This window comes from Schistocerca serialis, chromosome 4, assembly GCF_023864345.2.
Source record: "Schistocerca serialis cubense isolate TAMUIC-IGC-003099 chromosome 4, iqSchSeri2.2, whole genome shotgun sequence".
In the NCBI taxonomy this organism is placed as follows: Eukaryota; Metazoa; Arthropoda; class Insecta; order Orthoptera; family Acrididae; genus Schistocerca; species Schistocerca serialis.
In genome coordinates this window covers 481,949,742-481,972,232 of record NC_064641.1, presented here as the reverse complement: position 1 = coordinate 481,972,232, position 22,491 = coordinate 481,949,742, and the positions used below count along the sequence as shown (strand labels likewise).

At 40.6% G+C, this 22,491-nt stretch overlaps 1 protein-coding gene across 1 annotated transcript in view; it reads right to left on the bottom strand.

Moving 5' to 3' along the window:
• The window catches only part of LOC126474556 (uncharacterized), a 234,788-nt gene extending 222,316 nt beyond the window's left edge, over positions 1-12,472 (bottom strand). Inside the window, exon 1 of the mRNA XM_050102031.1 lies at positions 12,317-12,472. Within this exon, the coding sequence (XP_049957988.1) occupies positions 12,317-12,472 (156 nt within the window). The remainder of the gene's footprint in view (positions 1-12,316) is intronic.
• Positions 12,473-22,491: the final 10,019 nt, after the last annotated feature.

The following is a 22,491-nucleotide window of genomic DNA, read 5'->3' as shown; positions in this document are numbered from 1 at the left end:
TATTCCGGTCTGCATTTTTATTGTCTCATTTGGGTCTAGTAGTGCTCCGCAAGCTCCTCAAAATGACACCCAAATCAATGTCGTAACTAAACATGTTTCCACGCTACATTAATATAACTTTACACAAAGCTATTTCGTAACAATCACACCAACGCGCCTGTATTTATAGGACACTGGTACGATGACATCACAGGCAAACCAAATACTGCCTGGCAAACAATTACGGTCATGATCCATCTTTTGTGGGTCAGCCACTGTTTACGCATTATTAGGCAACAAATTTCACACGACGGAAATCTGACAGTACCACCTCAAGCAGCAGTTGAATGTCAAATTCATTCAGTGCCACAGCAGACGCCAAACCAGACGCAATAATAATAACTAAAGACAGTGCTGAACAGCATCAAAACGAAACACAGAAACTGCCTCCCATCTTTCTGCGATACTCAGAGGCTTCTAAGACGCTCTGTAATTGGCTGAAAGAAATTTGCACTCATCTGTTCATCTGCACACCGGTCCAATGAAGAAATGCCGTTGAACACATCTGAATTATTCTCACTTAGGGTTCAGGCAGTTAAAAAAGAAGTGCAAAGGTTCAGTGCCCTTTACCCATTGATCAGCGTGAACTCTGGGCTTTCGCACAGTCAAGGATATACTATTAATACAATTAATGGTTTGCCTGTGGATGTTCTGCCCAGTTGTTCTTATCATTTTATGGAGTCGAGACAGCAAAACTCGCAGCACCTGAAGTGCATGGTGGGCCAACCGTCGAAATATTATGCATAAAAAAAAAACAACTCGGCAGAACACCTGGAAACTCACCATTAATCAATCACATCGAGAAAGCTGAGAAACCTTATTTATAGAATGTTTATACGACTGGTAATGGACTACACCAATGGGGATGAAATGAAATAAAAGTTCTGACACATGCTGCGGTTGGGCACTGAAGTGAATTCATTGACAACAAGTGAAAATTTGTGCTCGCTCGAACCCGAGCTTCCCGCTTTGTATGTGCAGTCGACTTAACTCTTCGATTAACTGCGCACGCATTCCATCTGACCCAAGTCCCACTACTCACGTAGCTTCCCGTGTCGACCACACTCATTGCTCGCTGCATCACGCTGGATTCCCGTAAAAGTTCAGGAGAGAGAGTGCATCCGCACTGAAATGATCTTAATGGCCATGAAGCTGTGCGTATTTTATGTATGTGTGTTGTCCGTTCTTTTGGGCATGTCCAAAAGAACAGACACAATACAGACATAAGTAATATGAGGAAAACCCGCCCGGCTAGCTGTGCGATCAAACGCAGTTTCCCGAGCGGGAAGGCGTACCGGTCCCCGGCACGGATCAGCCCGGCGGATTAGCGTCGAGGTCCGGTGTGCCGGCCAGTCTGGATGGTTTTTAAGGCGGTTTTCCATCTGCCTCGGCGAATGCGGGCTGGTTCCCCTTATTCGGCCTCAGTTACACTCTGTCGGCGATTGCTGCGCAAACACTGTCTCCACATACGCGTCAACCATAACCACTCTACCACGCAAACATTTGGGGTTACACTTGTCTGGTGTGAGACGTTCCCAGGGGGGTTCACTGGGGGCCGAACCGCACAATAACCCTGGATTCGGTGTGGGGCGGCGGTGGGGTGAGTGGACTGCTGTAGCCTGTTGTGGGGTTGTGAACCATTGAGGGCTACGGCGAGGACGAAGCCTATCTGTCGTTTCTTGATCCCCAGTTCAGTGCAATACAATGTGGGTAAAAGTGGCTGCAGCACATCTGAACGAGTTACAAACTCTGTAGGATGTACCACATGCCTGTGAATTTTTCAACACAATAGCTACACGGCGAATGGAGAATCACCAATCTTGGAAAGGTCCAAGAAACAAGTGGACAGCCTTTATAGGAAACCCTGAAGATCTGACAACCCATTAATAAAACAATTACGGTGGTCAAACGACATCAGTTCCCCTATTAGACAAATTTCGATGCTAGGCGAAGCAGGTAAAAAAACCAAATATTAACAAAAAAAACCAATGAGGACGGAAAGCTAAACCCATCCTTATACTAACAGTGATTCTAACAGGCAATGCCTAACAGAAAATTCTGCACAGTAATGTTCCATGTTAACGAGAAGATTGTGACCATGTGGGAAATGACTCGACCGATGATAAGGGCCTGCAGATAGAAACAGCTTTGATAAAGGGCAGGCTGTCATGGCCTGGTGCTTTGGAACAAGCAACTAGGAAATGGCGTAACTGGGCGACTGTTCATGTGCTACTGTCGTGAGCATATATGGAAAGTGATTGGAGAATGGTAACACTGAGTATCCGGAATTAATATCCACTGTGCAGCGGGGTGTGGGCTGATTTGAAACTTCCTGGCAGAATAAAACTGTGTACCGGACTGGGACCCGAAACTGCAACCTTCGCCTTTCGCAGGCAGATGTCCTACCGACTGAGCTATCCAAGCACGACCCACTCACGACCTGCCCTAATAGTTTTGCGAGTAGGCGACAAGATGCCTCATCACAGAAAGTAGAGGTCAGAGGCTTGCCCACTGTGTAAAGCAGGGCAGATGGCGATCTGAGACACACCTAGCAATAGAGTACATTGCTGATGCAGTCACAAATCAGTATTACGCTTGACTTGATTTTCTTGGGTGACAATGTGTGACTGCACCGAACAGCACAGATGGAGGAGCTCTCGAAAAGAGAGGATATTCGGCGAATGAAAAGGCCTGGCAATTCCCCTGACTTAAATCTCGTTGGTCATGAGTGAGATGCAATGGAGAGACATATTTCAGCTCGTCCACATGCGCCAACGAGCGTCCAGCAATTGTGAACCGTGCTGACGGAGGAATGGCATGGAACTGTACGCCAAAGAACGCTGGTTAACCTGCTAGTCAAAGTGCAGCTGTGCCATCACGGACATAACGTCATGCGCGCTCTGTTAGCTCTGTAGTTTTTCTCACACGATTTTACAGGAACTATCCATTAAAAAATTGAATTTTACGTTACATAAAGCTTTATATGCCACTTCATGGTGAGGTGCCCATCATTCCGCTAATGGTCATTCTTATTGTGGTATTCTATTTAAGTAATTGCGCGAAATTCGCAAAACTTTACTATAAGAAATATGGGTCGCTATGATTTTGGTTTTGGTGCATATAACACCATTTGTTGCTGCGAATGAAATTTGGCTAAGATATTGAATTTTTCCTTAGACTTGGGAGGACGTCTCTGTCCGTCTCCAGTCGCGAGAAAATTGACTTAATTTAGCATTTACACTTCGACTGCATGCACTCGAGAATGAAACATTCATAACATACCTCATATCCCCTAAACCTGTCGAGATATGGATACGAGATTTTGGCAAGTGATACCACAAAAAGAGGAGAGTAGTTTGCTTTATGGTTAACATAGGAACTTTCTTATCTAATTCTGCTGCAGTGAAGTGGTGAACTTCTCCACCATAATTATCTTTTAATGTGTTGAAGATGGATTACATATATTTATAATCTATTTTAACCTGGATAAGTTCACCACTTCACTATGAATGGAAATAGGAACAGAAATATGGTACACTATTTTCTACGAATTATTTTCATACTTCTAAGATGAAAAACAAGGAAAAAAATCCTGTAGTAAGTTCCCATTCCAGTCGTTCACCATTAAAAATACGGTGGGTTACAGGTTTACTCCAAAAGTTGCAACAGAATTGGCGATTTATTTTTGTCTGAATTGTTAACGATTTCTCATTCGAAGAAATTATGGAGAACGGCTACATTTTTCTTGTTGACAGGTTGACTTTTGCTTTTCTGCCAAAACACGGTATAAATTGCACGAACTCACCTTTCAGTAGCTACAGCGACAGTCTTAAAACAAAGTGTCTTTTTCAAATAAGCAATGGGCGACCAGGCTGGTCAGTACCTAACAGAAAACCTCATTGTGCTTGTTTGCTGTAATATAAGAAATTTCTCGTTTATTTTCATACTAGCAAATTCTCTTTTCAATAGCGATCGAAGACTCTCAATAAATTACAGTACTGGGTAGAAAAATAAAACAAAAACTGTAGCTTCTGCTACACCGCCATAGATAAGAAAGTTCCGTACGTTAACCATAAAGCAAAACACTCTCCTCGTTTCGTGGTTATCACTTGCCAAAATCTCGAATCCATATCTAGATCAGTTTATGAGGTATGTTATGAATCTTTCGTTCTCGCGTGCATGCAGTCGAAATGTACATGCTAAATAAATTCCATTTCCTCGAGACTTGAGACAGATAGAGACGTCCTTCCAAGTTTAAAGAAAAATTCAATATCTTGGTTAAATTTCATTCATAAAACGCAAAAGTCATAGCGACCCATGTTTTTCACTGCAAATTTTCTCAGAGCGTCTTACTTCAACGAGAATATCACAATAAGAAAGACCATTATCGAAATTTTGGACACTTCACCATGAAGGTGACATATGAAGTTACAAGTAACGTGAAAACCATTTTTTTGCCGATCAGTTTCTGTAAAATCGTTTGAGAAAAGTCGCAGGCCGTGCGCTTCGACTCTCTCATTGTAACACATCGCCAATCGGCGCGCCGAAAGCAGGCAAAGGAAGTCTCGTTCACTCCGGTTCACACCGACCGCCACGGTGCCGCGCCGGTCAGCGCCGCCACCCAGCTGCCTCATGACAAGGGGATATTTTCCGCGCCGGATCAAGCCGCCTCGCGCTGTGACCCCCAGAGCAGGTAGCCTGCTGTCTTTCTGTGCGCACCCTAAAGCAGGACATCCGGGTTCGAGTCCCTCTCCGGCACAAATCTTCGTTGTCGTCATTACCTTACAAAGCTGACGATTGTTCGTATTTGCAACTGTGAATATATTTCTACATCTACGTGGATACTCCGCAGATCCACATTTAAGAGCCTGGCAGAGGGTTAATCGAACCAGCTTCACAATATTATCTATTATTCCAATCTCGTACAGCGGAAAAAATGAACACCTATACCTTTCCGTGCGAGTTCTGACATCCCTTATTTTATTACGATGATCGTTTCTCCCTTTGTAGGTAGGTGTCAACAAAATATTTTCGCATTCGGAGGAGAAAGTTGGTGATTGAAGTTTCGAGAGAAGATCCCGCCGCAACGAAAAACGCCTTTGTTTTAATGATGTGCAGCCCAAATCCTGTATCGTTTCAGTGACACTCTTTCCCCTACTTCGCGATAGTATAAAACGTGCCATCCTTCTTTGAACTTCCTCGATGTACTACGCACAGTCTAACACTGCACCAGTCCTGTCTGGTAAGGATCCCACACCGTGCAGCAGTACTCTAAAAGAGGACAGACAAGCGTAGTGTAGGCAGTCTCTTTAGTAGATCTGTTACACTTTCTAAGTGTCCTACCAATAAAACGCTGTCTTTGGTTAGCCTTCCCCCCAACATTTTCAGCGTGTTCCTTCCAAAAATGTTCAAATGTTTGTGAAATCTTACGGGACTTAACTGCTAAGGTCATCAGTCCCTAAGCTTACACACTACTTAACCTAAATTATCCTAAGGACAAACACACACACCCATGCCCGAGGGAGGACTCGAACCTCCGCCGGGACCAGCCGAACAGTCCATGACATCAACGCCCTAGAGCGTTTTTTTTTTTTTTTTTTTTTTTTGGTCTTTGCGGACGTCACATGACATCCGTTGAAGTTCGTTTTGTAAATCGTCCCACTCAGTTTTTTTTATTACAGAGGCCAACCAGCGCTCTGACCGAACACGCTGAGCTACCGTGCCGGCAATGAGCACTCGGCTAATCTCGCGCGGCTGTTCCAATTTAAGCTGTTCGTATTTGTAATTCCGAGCCATTTGGTTGATTTTATGGCCTTTACAGTTGACTGCTTTATCGTTTAAGGGGAGTAGGACGTCAAACGGGCCGACTTGGAGCAGGAGAGGCATCACAGGACATTTTAATTTCCAGTGTCTATACTTTTACAAATAAATTCATAAAACTTTGTCAGTATCACCAGGAAGGATTCAGGATTCACACTCATTGCAGTGGAAGTTCGAAAACATAACAAAATAAATTTTTTTACGTGTGAAATTTCATCATATTTTCACTTACTAATGGCTGCATTTGTTGCTATAGGTACACTTTTCTTCATAAGTTAGAGAGATTCTTCGATGAATTTTGCACACCATACATACCATAATCACAGGCGTATGAAACTCTAGAATTTATTTAATTTATGAAAAAACAAATGAACTGTAATATTTTAAACTTCATGTTTGGGAAAAACACAAATTTTATAGTTAATTACCTCAATTTTTACCACAGTTTTTAATAGATTTCGAAAATTCTAGAGTTTCATACACCTTTAAGTATGGTTTGTATGCTGTGCGCAATTCATAGAAGGATCTCTCTTACTTATGAAGAAAGGTGAACCTATAGCAACAAATACTGCCATTAGTAAGTGAAAAAAATGATGAAATTTCACATGTAAAAAAAATTATTTCGTTATGTTTTCGAACTTCCACTGCTATGAGTGTGAATTCTGAATCCTTCCTGGTCATGCTGACAAAGTTTTATGAATTTTTTTGTAAAAATATAGACAGTGGAAATTAAAATGTCCTGAGGTGCCTCTCCTGCTCCAAGTCGGTCCGTTTGACGTCCTACCCCCCTTAATCGAAGTTTAGAGGGTTCCTTTTAGCACTCATGTAGATGACCTCACACTTTCTGTTATTTAGGGTCAATTGCCAAATTTTGCGCCACAGATATATCTTTTCTAAATTGTTCTGCAATTTTTTTTGATCTTCTGATGAATTTACTAGTCGATACACGACAGCATCATCTGCAAACAACCTAACCAACCTATTCATGCATTTCATAACGGCAGTAGACGCCGCAGTGTCTATTCCTTTGGACATGCAAGCGTGTCTGAAGGAAAATTACGGCGTTCTTTTTAACAACACAGGCATTGCAAAACCGTATGTATCCACCGATATCGGGCAGCAACTTTCAATTACAATGTCCTCCCCTATATGGGAATTACATAACGTATGTGCGAGTACCGGTTGTGAGATATGGGATCTCAGCACGAGGTGGCTTGACTCAGCGCGGAAAATATCTCCTTGCTATTTAATGAGGCAGCATACAATGGCAGCTGGGTGGCCGTCGCCTTAACATCAGTGTAAGACTTAAGGCCAGATCCAGACTTCCATACATCGTCGTTCCTGCGTCGACTTATCCTACCGAGCATAGACTGGGGCGTCTATGTTTTCATTGCACCGGCACAGACGGACAGTCTTGCGAAGCAATTTTGAACACGTTTTCTGAAAACTGTCTTGAGCTGCTAGTTCGGCAGACCGCATTGCAGTGTAGCTACAAACAGGCTAGACTTTATCGATGGCGTCAATATAGAGGCAGCCATCAGTGACCATGATGTCATAGCGATTGTAGCTGCAAAACTTAAAAAATCTTTCAGGAAGGCTAGGACAGTGGTCCTGTTACAAAGAACAGGTAAGTAGCTTTTAGCATGTCACTTAGACAATGAATTGCAGTCATTTAGTTCCAATATGATGAACATACAGGAATTATGAACAAAGTGTAAATCTTGCTCTGGACAAGCTTCTTTACAGTAAGTGGATTAAGGACGGAAAAGACACACCGTGGTTTAGGAACGAAAATCACAAAAATTCTGAGGAAGCAATGACTGTAGCACTCTCTGTTCAAAAGAAAATGTGCAAGTGACGATAAACAAAGGTTAGTAGTATATATTAGTGTGTCTGTGGAAAAATCAATGCGCGAAGCATACAATAGATTTGGCCGAAAACCTGATAAAATTCTTCTCCTATGTAAAATTGCTAAAGCTTCCATCCACCCACTTGTCAACAAGTCTGGTGTGGCAGTTGAAGATAGTGAAACGAAACCTGAATTTTTAAATTCCGCATTTAAGAAATAGTTCACACAGGAGAATATTGCAAACATGTCGTCTGATCATCCCACCAAGTCCCATATGGATAGCATAGTAATAAGCATCCCTGGCGTAGAGAACCAACTGAAAGAGTTGAAAAAAAAAGTCTCCAGGTCCGGATGGAGTGCCAGTTCGGTTTTACAAAGAGTACTCTACGGCACTGGCCCTTTACTTAGCTTGCGTTTATCGCCAATCTCTCGTCCAGTGCAAAGGCCCATACAATTGCAAAAACGCGCAATTGGCTCCTGTATATAAGAAAGGTAAAAGAACCGATTGGAAAAATCACAGACCAATATCGTTAATATTTGTTTTCTGCAGAATTCTGGAGTATATTCTGATTTCGAATATAATAAATTTGTTAGAGACTTGATAGCTTATGTCCACGTATCAGCACGGCCTTGGAAAGCATCGCTTGTGTGAAACTCAGCTTTCCCTTTTCTCACATGAAACTGCGAACTATGGATGAAGGGCAAGAGGCAGATTCCATATTTCTATATTTCCGAAAAGCGTTTGGCAAGATACCCCACTGCAGACTGTTAACAAAGCTTCGAGCATATGGACTAGGTTCCCGGACATGTGAGTGGCTCGAAGACTTCTTTAGTAATAGAATCCACTACATTGTCCTCGGCGCCAGGTGTTCATCGGAGACAAGGGTATCGTCAGGAGTGCCTCAGGGAAGTGTGATAAGACTTCTTTTATTTTCTGTATACATCAATGATCTGGCAGACAGGGTGGGGCAGCCATCTGTGTTTTGCTGATGATGCTGTGATGTACGGTGTCATCGTTGAGTGACAATAGGAGGATACAATGCGACTTAGACAAAATTTCTAGTTAGTGCGATGAATGGCAGCTACATCTAAATGTAGAAAAACTAAAGTTAATGCGACTGAATATGTAAAACAAACCTGTAATGTTCGGCTACAGCATTAGTAGTTTCCTGCTTGACACAGTCACCACATTTAAATATCTGGTTCCAAAACGATATGAAATGGAATGAGCATTTGAGGATTATTGTAGGGAAAGAGAACGCTCGACTTCGACTTATTGGGAGAATTTTGGGAAAGTGTGGCTCATGTGTAACGAAGACAGCATGTAGGGCGCTAGTGCGAGCTATTCTTGAGTACTGCTTGAGTATTTGGGATCGGTACCATCTTGCATTAAAGAAAGACGTCAAAGCAATTCTAAAGCAAACCAGCAGGTTCGAACAACATTCAAGTGTTATGTAGGTGTACATATAGATGAAAATTTAGACTGGAAATCCCATATCCTGTATCTCTCGCATAAGTTAAGCTCTGCTTGCTTTGCTTTACGCGTTATTAGCTTTGTATGTAGTAGGGAATGTAGCAGAGCTGTTTACTTTGCTTATATACATTCTGCTATTACCTATGGCCTCATCTTCTGGGGTCATAGTAAGAAAAATCTCAAAACCATCTTCACTCTACAAAAACGAGCTGTTAGAATAATTACCAACAGTTCAAGGCTAACTCCTTCAAAGCAATTATTTAAACAGCTGAATATTCTACCCCTACCGTGCCTCCATATACAAAAAAGCGTAATTAATGTAAAACGAAATATTAACAATTTCCAATCCAACTCGGATCTACATACTTACAACACAAGAAAGTGCAATGACATTCATATAAAAAGAGTTAACAAGGCTTTGGCGCAGAAACAAACAAACATACAAGGAAGCAGATTGTATAACAAACTACCGGTAAAGATAAAAGAAATAAAAAAATTGTCTTCATTTAAAGAAGCAGTATTCATATTTTTAATGACCAACTGCTATTATAGTGTAAAAGAATACCTGGAATAGCTTCATACTAAACAATTATATTGATGTACTCTGTGCCAATAGTAATTTTTATCTGACTGTTGCTATGATCTAAATAAATAATATGTACAAAAGTGCTAGAATTGTATGTGTTATATCTAAATGTCAACTGTGTATTCCATGTAAAAAGTCTTTCTCATACATCAATGTAAATAATCAAAGTTGTACATGCTATTTCAATGTGGTCTGATGTTATGTAGTCCACTATGCACATATGTATTTTGTATAGTATTGTTCACCCTATATGTGTGTATATGTACTATGTATTTTTTGACGAAATCCATGCAATGTAAATTGTCTCTGGATGAATAAACTACTACTACTACTACTACTACTACTACTATAGGAAACTCAAGTCGAAATCCCGGAAGAGAAAATGACATTCTTTTCAAGAAACAATATTGAGAAAATTTAGAGAACACGTGTTTGAAACTCATTGCAAAATATTCTGCTGCCACCAACATACATTTCACGTACAGGCGACAAAGATAAGATACGAGAAATCAGAGCTCGTATGGAAGCATACAGATAGTCGTTTTTTCTTCGCTCTATTTGCTAGTGGAACAAAAAAGCAAATGACTATTAGTGAGTGGTACCGTCTCCCATGCATCAAACTGTAGCTAACCAGAATTTATGTAGATGTAGACTGTAAAAATGTACAAGTCACACCAAAATCGACAATAAGGGTAACAGAAGTGAGCCACAAAACTACCGTCCCTTCTATTTTATATCCATCTATTGTAGAATCCTAGAACATATTTTGAAGTCAAACATAATGTTGTATTTCGAACAGAATGACCTCCTCCAAGTCAACCAGCGTGGATTCCGAAAACATCGATCATGCGGGAAGCCGGGAACCAATTTACGCTTTCCTCACATGCCATCCCGAAAGCCATAAATCAAGGCAATCACGTGAATGCAGTAGTTCTTGACTTCCGGAAAGCATTTTTGAGTCGGTACAGCACCGATTATTAGCAAAATAATGGTTATATGGGAAATCGAACAACATTTGTGACTGGACTGAGAATTTGTCGGTAGAGAGGGCACAGCATGATACCTTGAATAAAAAGTTTTCGACTGAAGTAGAAGTAACCTCAGGCGTGCGACAGGGAAGCTGTTGAGACCCTTGTTATTTATTAATGTTCTGGCATACAACCGGCTACTTAAGAGTTTCAAGAACCAGTATTAAATGGAGAAACTAGAGATATCCTCAATCCACTATGTATTCCTCCTGTAACAAAGACTGTGAAGACAAGCTTCGACTAATTACAGTACGTACAGAGGAAACGAAGCAGGCATTCATCCCACTGTACATAAGCGTTTGGAACGAGAATAAAATGTAATATATGGTATCATTGTTCTGTGCTATGGTTTTCTCTGGCACGCACTTTGCAGTGGTTTGCTATTTATGGTGAAGTAAAAAAAAAATTGTCAGTTGGAAGACGGTAACTACGAATCTTTGCTTTTGAAAGTATTGTAAGCCTTTATTACTTAAAAATTATTATTGTTGACACAAGGGTTGGATAAAAAGTAGTGGCAACACTGTACTAAATCATACCGGACGTTACTGAGAGGCGTTCACCGTGTTACATGCCCTAAATATAATCGACCCGCATCTCGATCACCTTTCCCCATTCAAATGCAAGGCGTCGTACAGCGTCAGCTCGTCCATCTCTATCGACGTCTGTCAAGGACCGCCCTATGGCACGGATGGTGTCTTCTCTTGCGCTGTAGCGCGTGGCAGGGTAAGGTTCCTTCACTTTGGCGAACAGGTCGTAATCGCACGAACTCATATCGGGTGAATACGGTGTACGTTCCAATATCCCCCACTCCCACGTACACAGCAGCTACTGCACGGGATTCTCCGTGTGGCAGCGTTCAAATGGCTCTGAGCACTATGGGACTTAACGTCTGATGTCATCAGTCCCCCAGAACTTAGAACTACTTAAACGTAACTAACCTAAGGACATCACACACATCCATGCCCGAGGCAGGATTCGAATCTGTGACCGTAGCGGTCGCGCGGTTATAGACTGAAGCGCCTAGAACCGCTCGGCCATATCGTCCGGCTGTCGCATCGTGCATTGACATGGATGATGGGATGCAGTGCCAATAGGTGCCGCCGCTTTCTTTTCAGTGCAGGACAAAGGTGATGTAGCAAGAAATTGCAGTAATATGCTGCAGTGACATACTGCTAGGTTACTTGAATTGTCTTCCTACACTTTCAGACACTGCATACTGCAGCTGACTCAAACACAGCCGTCACCCATCACTGCACTACTTCAACTGAGCTGCATTCAGCGCGCATACCATTTGACGCACATCCTTCATGTTACGGCTGAGTTGCCACTATTTTTTTATCCAGTCCATGTATTTAGCTGCCAGAGGATATGTATGCGGCCGACAGACTCCAGAATTTAGGGAAATTTGTCACAAAAAAATTAAAATTTCGTAATAAAAATATCTGGTTATAGAACTGTTCGAAACGTAAGTTCTCGGAGTATTTAGAAATTGCCTTTAATTTTGAGTTATTTCTGCTTACCTTGCGTAGCTGATAAATGATGTAAAAAATTGCAAACTTGATGGGGTACCATTTTCCTTTCTGTTGGTAAACTCCAAATATTGGTTTCGGATCTTCTTTCACGCAGTAAAGTACAACAAAAATAATAAATATCGACAAACTGATGAGGAGAATCATTCTAACGAGAAATATGGCCCTATCTTGAGCGTTTGGTGTCCGTCTGACTGCTGTCAGACTCTCTGTAGCCGAAAACTATGTTCTTTCACCAGATAAGATAATACTGTCGTATCAGCTAAGAGGGACCACCTTTTTATCAGTCTAAGAACACCTGGTAGAATAATAGCGGCCTAACATGACGAGCAATAATTAACAGAGTTCCACGACCAGGTGTCAATCTTTGACTTTTACTTACATTTTTTCGTGCATCTACTGGAAAACTATTGATATAATCGTCACATTTAATCGTGTTCCATATCTTTTTCTTAATCTAAGCTTTTCACACTGGTATGTTTGGAGTTGTACACTCTATTACTCGGGGTACTAAACATTTCATATAGGTCACTTACTCAGGAAAAAATCATTCTATTGTGACCAAACGTACAAACATTTCAGTGAATAGAACAATCTGTAGTTTCTTGTTTAATTAATTCACGCATATGTATCGTCCAGTTATTTGTAGTGCTGTTAGTCGGTCTATGTGGAGTATTTCAAACGAGTATTTCAATTATTGACTAGAGATCTTTAAAGCGTACGTTCCGACGACGAGTTTCGGTATGCTTGAGCGGCGTTTGGATGGTTAGTACTTCATTATTGACCGGAATGTCATAATAACGGTTTCAGGTTTCCGTACAGTAATTCATTGATATCCGTAACACAAAACAATTTCATACAGGCGTATAGAGACCTAGAGGTACACTTGAGTTTTATCTCTCGCCACCTGTAATTTGCATTTCTCTTGATTTCTGGTACATTTATGGACGGTTTAAGACCAAAGTGACACAAGCGTCCGAATGGAGCGCCAGTCAACCAGGTGCAAAATCTGTACTCTATGCAATCACAAAAGTAGCGAAAACTGACACATGTGAAAGTATGCGGTAATAACAGAAACAAAAGCGTTTCAGTAAATGTGGGACCAGGTTCGTATGCGACATAATTGCAAACGTGTTTTAATGAACCGCCACTCACTTCAGTATGAAATATTGTGCTAGTTAGTCTACATTTATTTGAACTGTAAACTTTTCGATAAGGTCCCCATCTAACTGGACTCAAAGTTCACCCAGAGCTTACCTCAATAAGAAATAAAATACGGCAATGCATTTAACTCTGTCAGCAACTGAATACAGCTAGAAAAACTCTACTGCTATGGTTTTAGAGACGCAGAGCTATCTCTGATCAGATACTACCTGAGTGACAGAACCCAAATTGTGTTGTTCAACAATATGACATCAAATGTCTTAGAAGGGGGAGCCACAAGGTTCTGTGTTTGGACCTCTACTCATGACAATACATGTAAATGACTTTCTCAGCACCATATTGAGTAACTCCACACTCTTTTCAGATGATACCACTATTCTTACAGTTGGCAAAGTCTTGAGGAACGTTAAAGCAGAAAAGTAGGGGTCATCTCAGAGCAGCCAGTAAGTGGTTACAAATCATTGGATTGTTGCATATTAACCACGAAAAAACTGTAAATATCCTCTTCAGCTTATGTATTAAAGATGATAGCAACGACTGTGCTGCAGCTAAATTACTTGGGATCTATATTGCCACAAAATTAACATGGAAGAGTCATACTGATTATATAAGCACTAAGTTAGCATGTGTGACATTTTTTTAAAAGTAAACTAAGATCTCATGTTAGTGATAAGTTATTGCTTAGTGCATACTTTGCCCTTTTCCACATCCATTTGGTATACCATTCTGTCATGGAGAATTCCCCTGGCGTTCTGACTTGGCAAAAGAAGACAGATGCATCTACAGAGGCTTGTATTTTAATAAAATAATACAAATACCAACGGCTACATCCCTTTTTGTATCTAATTGTCAAAAGAAAACCAATACAGTCAGAAAGTACAACAACCTCTTAAGCAATATAACACACATCTAAAACAAGGTGATGTATCAGTTGTTATACTTAAGAAAGCTCAGTTACAGGTACATGGGGCATAAAACTATTTAACGTGTTGCCAGTACAGGTACGCTATGTGTCGCTGAGTATGTTTAAAAGCTCCATATTGAAATAGATCAGAAAAAATTATTTTATACAATATAAGTGTTCAAAATGTGTCATAAAGATGATCTGAAGTACTAATACAGCTTCAATAAGATTAAACTTATATATGGGAATATATGATGTGCAGTAAGATGCACAATTTTATACCTTGCTAGATAATAATGATCTATAATATCTTTTACACCATGCATGCTATTTATGTAACTGTGTATGGAAATTAATATGTATACAAAAGACAACATCGGTTATATTTTTATTGCTTAAAAATGTGTAATAAATAAATCTAAATCTCCTTCAGTATGTTACATGCTACAATTTAGTACCTTTTAAAGGAAACACTCTCCGTGTCATCCTCACATTTGGAGACAATATTGCATTTCTCTCTGCTGCGAATTACAAGTTCTTTTAAACATCTAGGATCTGCTCATAAAGCTTGAGACGAGAGTTCATTTCGCTCCATTCCTTCAGTAATATCAATACTTGGCATTTGAGATAATTCCAGAAGAAAAAAATTACGGAGAATGGAGGTCAGATTGCGTTGGAAGCCAAGGTACAGAGGTCCTGCCCGAGCTATCCATCTTGGATCATACAGGAATGTCAGATGTCTTCAGCAGCAAAATATTCCACTGTCCTGCATGTGGGTCCACGTTCTCTGACATTACGCAAGGTAAGGTATGCCATGGGTGAAATTTGAGCCATATTGGATGGAGACTTAATCGAAAAGATTATATCTGAAATACGTTAGGATTAAGCCAATATCTTAACTGAAGTCAGTGCTGACTCGTCACCACATATTCGTAATTGTCTCGTGCACCGCCCGTTGATCCATTTTTATTGGAACGTTTTCACATCAGTTATCGTATACTTTCACACACGTCAGTTTTTGCTGTTGTGAACCAGTCTGTATACATAGGATGATAATTAACAAAACTGACAAACTGCAGGGATGGATTCCTGACATGAAATGGAGGAAAAAAGGTCCTATGAACATGTGCCCAGAATTGGATGGTGTACATGCAACAACAAATCATCCTGGAACACAATACAGAGATGCATCGCATATCCACATGACAACAGATGCTCATAGCAGTCTCCATAGAAAACAATGCACATGTTCACACATCGTATCCTAGATTGCCCCACTCTTTCACATGTTCTGGCCTCTCTCCAAATAGTGTCACAGACATCATGGACACGCTGTTGAAGGATCTGCACATCAGGATCTGATTCAGCATGTACAATGCTTTTCACATGCCCTCACAAGGAAAAATCCAGGAGGTTAAGTCTGATGTTCTAGCAGGTCTTGCCATAGGGCCTTTGCGTCCTAAAGGTGTGGCAAACTATAACGCAGATGTGTGGTGATGTTCCGTCATGCAGAAATCACATAACTTGTTGTATTGCCAAAGACAAATTCTCAAGCAGCACAAGCAGAGTATGCTGCAAGAAGTCTAAGTACATTCCTCCATCGAGGCATTGTGGAATAACAAACAGCCCAAGTATCTGGTTGCCAAGATCCCCTGCCCACATATTGATGCTGAAGAGATACCTTAACCATTTCCTGAAGATTGTTTGTAGCCCTTAGATGACTATTATGCAGACTGATGATGCCAGTTCTGGTAAAGGTTGCTTCATTGGAAAAGAGGGCTGGTAACAGAAATCCCATAATTGTGATGGTCTGGTGCAAAATTGGACAAAATCCTTCTCATAGAGGGAAATCTCCTGCTGATAATGACAAAATCCTTCTCATAGAGGGAAATCTCCTGCTGATAATCCTTGCAATAGTTCCAGGTAAGGGGGATAGTAGCAGCTGTCATGCTGGATACACATAATAGTACTTTGGCTCACACCTTGTTGCCAGGTCACTTGCCTAGAGCTTGTACTAGGATTTGTCTCAGTATTCTGTATAACCTGGTCCTTCATATCTGTGTACACACAATCTGCTACCTCTGTGGACGTTTGTCTGTCTGAAAGGACCCATGATCACACAAATGTCCAAAAAGGGCTTGAAATGTTGTCAGATGCGGCTGGTGTCTGCATATCTGTACTGCCTCTCTACTGTTCCCATCTGCTTGGCCATACACGAATACTGTCTTGGCTTGTTCCCGACAAGAATACAGGGCCATTATACTGCTTACAGTACACTGAGTCAATCGCACAGCTTGCACCACGCAAAGAACACATGGCATATGGCCAGAGAAACTTTCATTTATCAGCGCCATCTACCATGGCAACGATGTATTCCAGACACGTGTTCAGAGCCCTTTTTTCGAGCATTTCCAGTCAGGAATTCGCCCCCGTACTTTGTCGATTTTTATCAATATTCACTCTATGTAATGAAAAAATTTTATTTATAAAGTTTACAGATAAATAATACAGAGTGGGGCAAATGAAAGTTGCCCAATCAGTGGATACAATTGGACGTGAATGTAATATGCATACAACCAGACCCCAAGAGGATGGAGCAATTGCTCATATAGCCAGCTAGACCTTGGAGCACATTTATGCAATCTTCATGTCTGACAGAGTTGTTAGCGAAGTCAGTCTGGTTGCGGCCCTAGCTGGCCATGCAGGTCACCTGATCTGTCAGTGTGTGATTAATTAGTGTGAGGAGCCCTCAAGTCTAACGTGTATCACAACAAGTCTCATAGTCTTCAAGAATTGAAGCAGAAAATTTCCGATGAGACTGCAGAAATTTCAGCAGTCCAGCTTCAACCTGCCTTCAGCAATTAGCTGACCAGGGCCCAACATCTGCTACAGTCAGGTTAGTACTGTATTTCCCTTCCTCTGCTGTTTCTTTGTATCCTGGAACTCTGTTCTCCAGAACACTTTTATTTGTCCCACCCCTGTTTATCTCATCTGGTTCACAGCTTGGTGTAAATATTTTCATCTGCCATGATTTACGTGACTGTTATGTCAGTTTAAATTGGTGCTATCAGCAGAAATCAAAACCCAGGCCAATCAAGTGAAAGTACCATTCATCGAAGGAGGGACATTGTTATACCGGTATCAGGTTGGTGCACATGTTCGTAGTTTTTTTTTTGTGTGTGTAGGTATTCTGGTTATTGTGGGTTTTTTTATCGCATGACATTTTTCACTTTCAGCTCACTGTTGCTGTTTGAGCTTAAATATTGTTATTTGGAGATAGTTGGTGGAGCTGCAGATGCTAGAAAATGGAGTTCCTAGAAAATGGCGTTCCAGGCTTTTGCCTGGTTGTGGGCATGTGGCAGTTGCCATGCTCCCCACACGAGCAGCATGCTAGTGGACACGAGTGAGTCAGAGCAATGTGGATGATCGGGGGTTGGCAGTGGAGGCAGACCCTCCCTCCATCCCAGTGTGACGTTAGAGTGGAGTTAGTGTATGCACCTCTGAGTGAATAGTATAGCCAGCAGACAGGCTTGGACCTGTACAAAAAACTCTGTCAGTATTCAGAGTCTTGGATTTTCTTCCCCTGTATTCCAGGTTGGTCATCTTGCATCGTCCTCTGTATTCTGACATTGTAGTAGTATTGCACCAGTACTCCAGGTCTCAGATTCTTTGTCCCATTATTCCAAGTCAACCAGCACAAAAATTCACCATTCTGAATTTCCTGCCAGTTTATATCTATGACAACAAGGCCACTACAACATAAAACGCACCAGCGTAATTGGGCTATTGTTTGAATTTCCCACCATTTTATACCAACTGGCCTTTGTACAATGGGCATAGGGAAAAATCAAGACACACAGGGAAAAATCAAGACTCATCGATAACATCATTGGTGACACACAGTACACTTCAATTCTCCTTGTTATAATACTTTGACTGAGACATCTATGGATTCATTGCAGGTGGTACGGACAGGCATTCACAGTGGACCATGCTTAACAGAACTATTTTCAACCTTTTAGCTTCAGCCACGCCTGACCTTATCGATGGAGTCGGCATGGAGACAGGTATCGTGATCTTGGTGACGGTGGTTATGAAAGTTAATAAATCCAAGAAGGCTAAGAGAGTATTTTTGCTAGAAAGAGCAGATACATAGTTGTTAACATCCCAATTAGAAAATGAATGGACGTCATTTAGTTCCAGTATCATGGACGTAGAGGAATTATGGACAAAATTTAAATGCAATATAAATTGCACTCAAGAAAAGTATCTGCCAAGTAAGTAGATTACGGACTGAAAAGGCTCACCTTAGCTTAATGACATAATCTGGAAATTACTGAGAAAGCAGACACTGTTGCACACTTGGTTCAAAAAAGAACATGCAAATAACAACAGGCAAAAGTCAGTAGAAATTCATGCATCTGTATGAAGATGGATGTGCAAAGCGTAAAAAAAACTACTACCGTTGTACCTCAGCAAAAGGTCTACTGAGTACTCGAGAAAATTTTAATCCTACATGAAATCGCTAAGTGGGTCGAAGGGTTCTATCCAGTTCACCAGTCGAGTGTGGTAATACAAGACAGCAGAAGGAAAGCCAAAATTTTAAATCTCGCATTTAAGAAGTCATTCATGCAAGAGGATTGTACAAGTATATCATCGTCTGACCACCGTAGAGACTCCCGAATGGAGGACGTAGTAATGGGCATACCTGGTGTAGAGAAGCACCTTGAAAGAATTGAAAACAAATATGTCATTGTTCCGACTGGAATCCCAGTTCAGTTTTATGGCGTTTAGTCTACAGCATTGGCTCCCAACTTACCTCACATTTATCACAAATCTCACGTTCCACGCAAACTTCCAAACAACTGAAAAAAAAAAAAATCAAGCATGGGTGTCTACTGAATATAAGACAGGTAAAAGAACGGACCCACAAAATTGCATACAAAAATATCCTTACCATCAGTTTGCTGGGGAATTCCTGAATGTGTTCTCAGTTTGAATATAATAAATTTCCTTGAGCTTCTGTGCGACACTCAGTCTGCTGTTTTCTTACATTTTACCTTGTCAGCCATGGACGAAGGGTAACGGGCACATTCTTAGATTTCCGGAAAGCACATATCATGGTGTCCCATTGCAGAATATTTATGAAGGTTATCAGATGTGCAAATGATTCAAAGACTTCTTCTGTAATAGAACCCAGGATATTTTCCTTGAAGGAGAGCGGTCTTCAGACAAGGGTATAATCAGGAAAGCCTCATGGAAGTGTGACAGGACTGCTTTTGGTTGGTTGGTTGGTTTGTGGGGGTTGAAGGGACCAGACTACAAAGGCCATCAGTCTCTTGGACCGCTTTTATTCCCTACATACATAAACGATATGACTGATGGGTGAGCAGCAGTCTGTGGCTGTTTGCTGATGATGCTGTGATGTAGAGCAAGCAGTCGTCGTCGAGTGACTGCAGGAGGTAAGAGTTGACTTTGGCAGAATTTCTATTTGGTGTGATGAATGGCAGCTTGCTCTACCTGTAGAAAGGTGCAAGTTAATGCTGATGAGAAAGAAAAACAATCCTGTAATGTCTGAATACAGCATTAATAGTGCATGGCTTGAGACTGTTACATCAATTAGTTATCTAGGCACAACACTGCAATATGAAATGGAATGAGCACATCAGAATGGTAGTAGGGAAAGTGAATGGTTGACTTTGGACAACTGGGAGAGTATTAGGAAAGTGTGGATCATCTGTATACGAGTCTGCATACAGACCACTAGTATGATCCATTCTTGAGTACTTCTCAAATGTTTGGGATCCCCACCAGGTCAGATTAAAGGAAGATTTTGAAGCAATTCGGAGATGGATTGCTTGATTTGTTATTGGTAGCTTCGATCGACATGCGATTATTAGAGATACTTCGAGAACTCAATTAGGAATCACTGGTGGGAAGACGGTATTCTTTTTGTGGAGCACTACTGAGAAAATTTACAGAACTGGCATTTGAAGCTGACAGCAGAAAATTCCACTGCAGTCAACGTTCATTTTGCAGTGTGATTTTGGCCAAAATAAATTCACTATAAATGTTTACCTTATGCCTCTGAATGCATCAAACAAAATGATGCTACCCCTTTGTTCTAATATGCAATCCATGATAATGGGATATGCCTCCTTCTGGTCCTCATTCAGTTGTGGCCTCTTAGTTGCTACATATGCGTGCATGTTATCGACACTGTAATTCATGTTGTGTATGTACTCCCTCTGTAGTACATGTTATTGGTCCTTTTGCATTTGGCACGCCAAGTGGAGGTAACATTTTGTTGCTCATGGCCACAAATTTGTCCTTGATGACAACCAACACTTGGCTGAAAGTGTCTGGCCAACGCATAACGGCCACAGTGGGATTCTCTCTCCTTATATTCCTCCCACAGTACGTTTGAATTACATGGGCTGCATGTCATCAATATTACAGCAACGGGATTTCTTATGTGCAGAGGAAGTAAGACATATTTGGTGTCATGCAATGTGCTGTCCCCATGCTGATCTCCTTCACGTAACCCCAACTTGTGACATGGCTCTCAAATTGTTGTGCACACCTTGCCATTTACTCTTCCCAACTCCATGAAAGAATGTGGTTTGTGAACCATTTGCAGCAGCATTCTTAAGAAGAATCATTTTTTGTTTGCACTGGGTATACACAATTCAATGCATCATTCCCATCAATATCGTGTCCAGTGGTACATTGGCCAACTTTTCTCCTGCAGAAAAGTTTCCTTTACTTGTGCCACATGTAATACTTGCACATCTCTGGATACACCAAAGTTCTCACAAATAGGTCCTTCTGACATAGTTGTAATAATTAATGATGCATGACAAACTCTTGTAGAAAGAGGCCCTTTTCAAACAACTGGTGTTGAATTTCCTGCAAAAGTACTCTGGCAAAGTTCAAAAGAAATCTGTTTAATGGTGAAAAAATCTGCACAAAGTGGCTCATTTATTCTATCTCAAAAAACTCAATTTTTTGTTGCAAAATTCTCAGTACTAGTGTTCAAACTATCTTGCAGAGTTTACAAATTGGAAAAATATGTCCAGACTTCTAGCCCATTATAAAAACTCAGAAAACAATATAAATGTATACCAATCATGGCAAGAATTAAAAAATTATGTATAGAATCAAGCAGGTAAAAAAGCTCTCCAAAGAGTTACCATGAAGTTGTTGAGTGCTATGAGTCTAGATGAAAGTTTTTTTTTTAATAAAAAATGTTGCAATTAGAAGAGTCCTTTAATACTGTGATAACAGATGCAGACATATTTGCTGACAGACTGGCATCTGATCAGACTTTTGAAAGAGAAAAATCTTTTCCTGAAGAATGAAGATATAATTTACCTATGAATCTAACAAAGAACATATTGATGAAAGTGAAGTGAATGTTGATTTAAGATACTTTTCTCTGTCTTACTGTCTATACTGCTATCTGCTCACTAAAAGACAGATTTTAATACGGACAGTAATAGTAAGCGCTTCACCTTTCATCTTTCTATGTGAGGTTCATGTTCTTCAGATGTGGGATGGTGAAAAAGTAAAAGCTGGGTGCATGGGAATTGGGACTTATGTGAGTTAGCTACATGTTCCATAGACAATATGAACAATTATTTTATTGGAATGCTGTGGAATGAGTCAGTTTAAAGGATCTGTATACATTTTTAGTGTTATCATTAATGAACACTTTTTTTTAGTTCTCATGCGACTACATATATTTGTAAGTATAGTTGCATGACTAGGTTATATATACTACCAGATTTCAAGTAAAAATTCGTCCATAGAATAGAAGGAATAGATGTAAAATTTGTTTTGATACCCGTCACATATTTTATGTTATTGGGCTAATGGTTAAAGATTTTCTTTGTTGCATACTGCACTCCTTTTTGAGTGAATGGCAGCTTTAATAATGCATAATAAAATGGTGATAAATAAGGCATCAATGGGAAGGAACTAAATGATGAAGATTTGAGCTTAGCATAAAATTCTTCCTGTTGGACGTTCTCCATAAATCTCATTATCATATTTTTGTAACAGAAAACAATTTGATTGATTTTTTTTCCCAATGCCT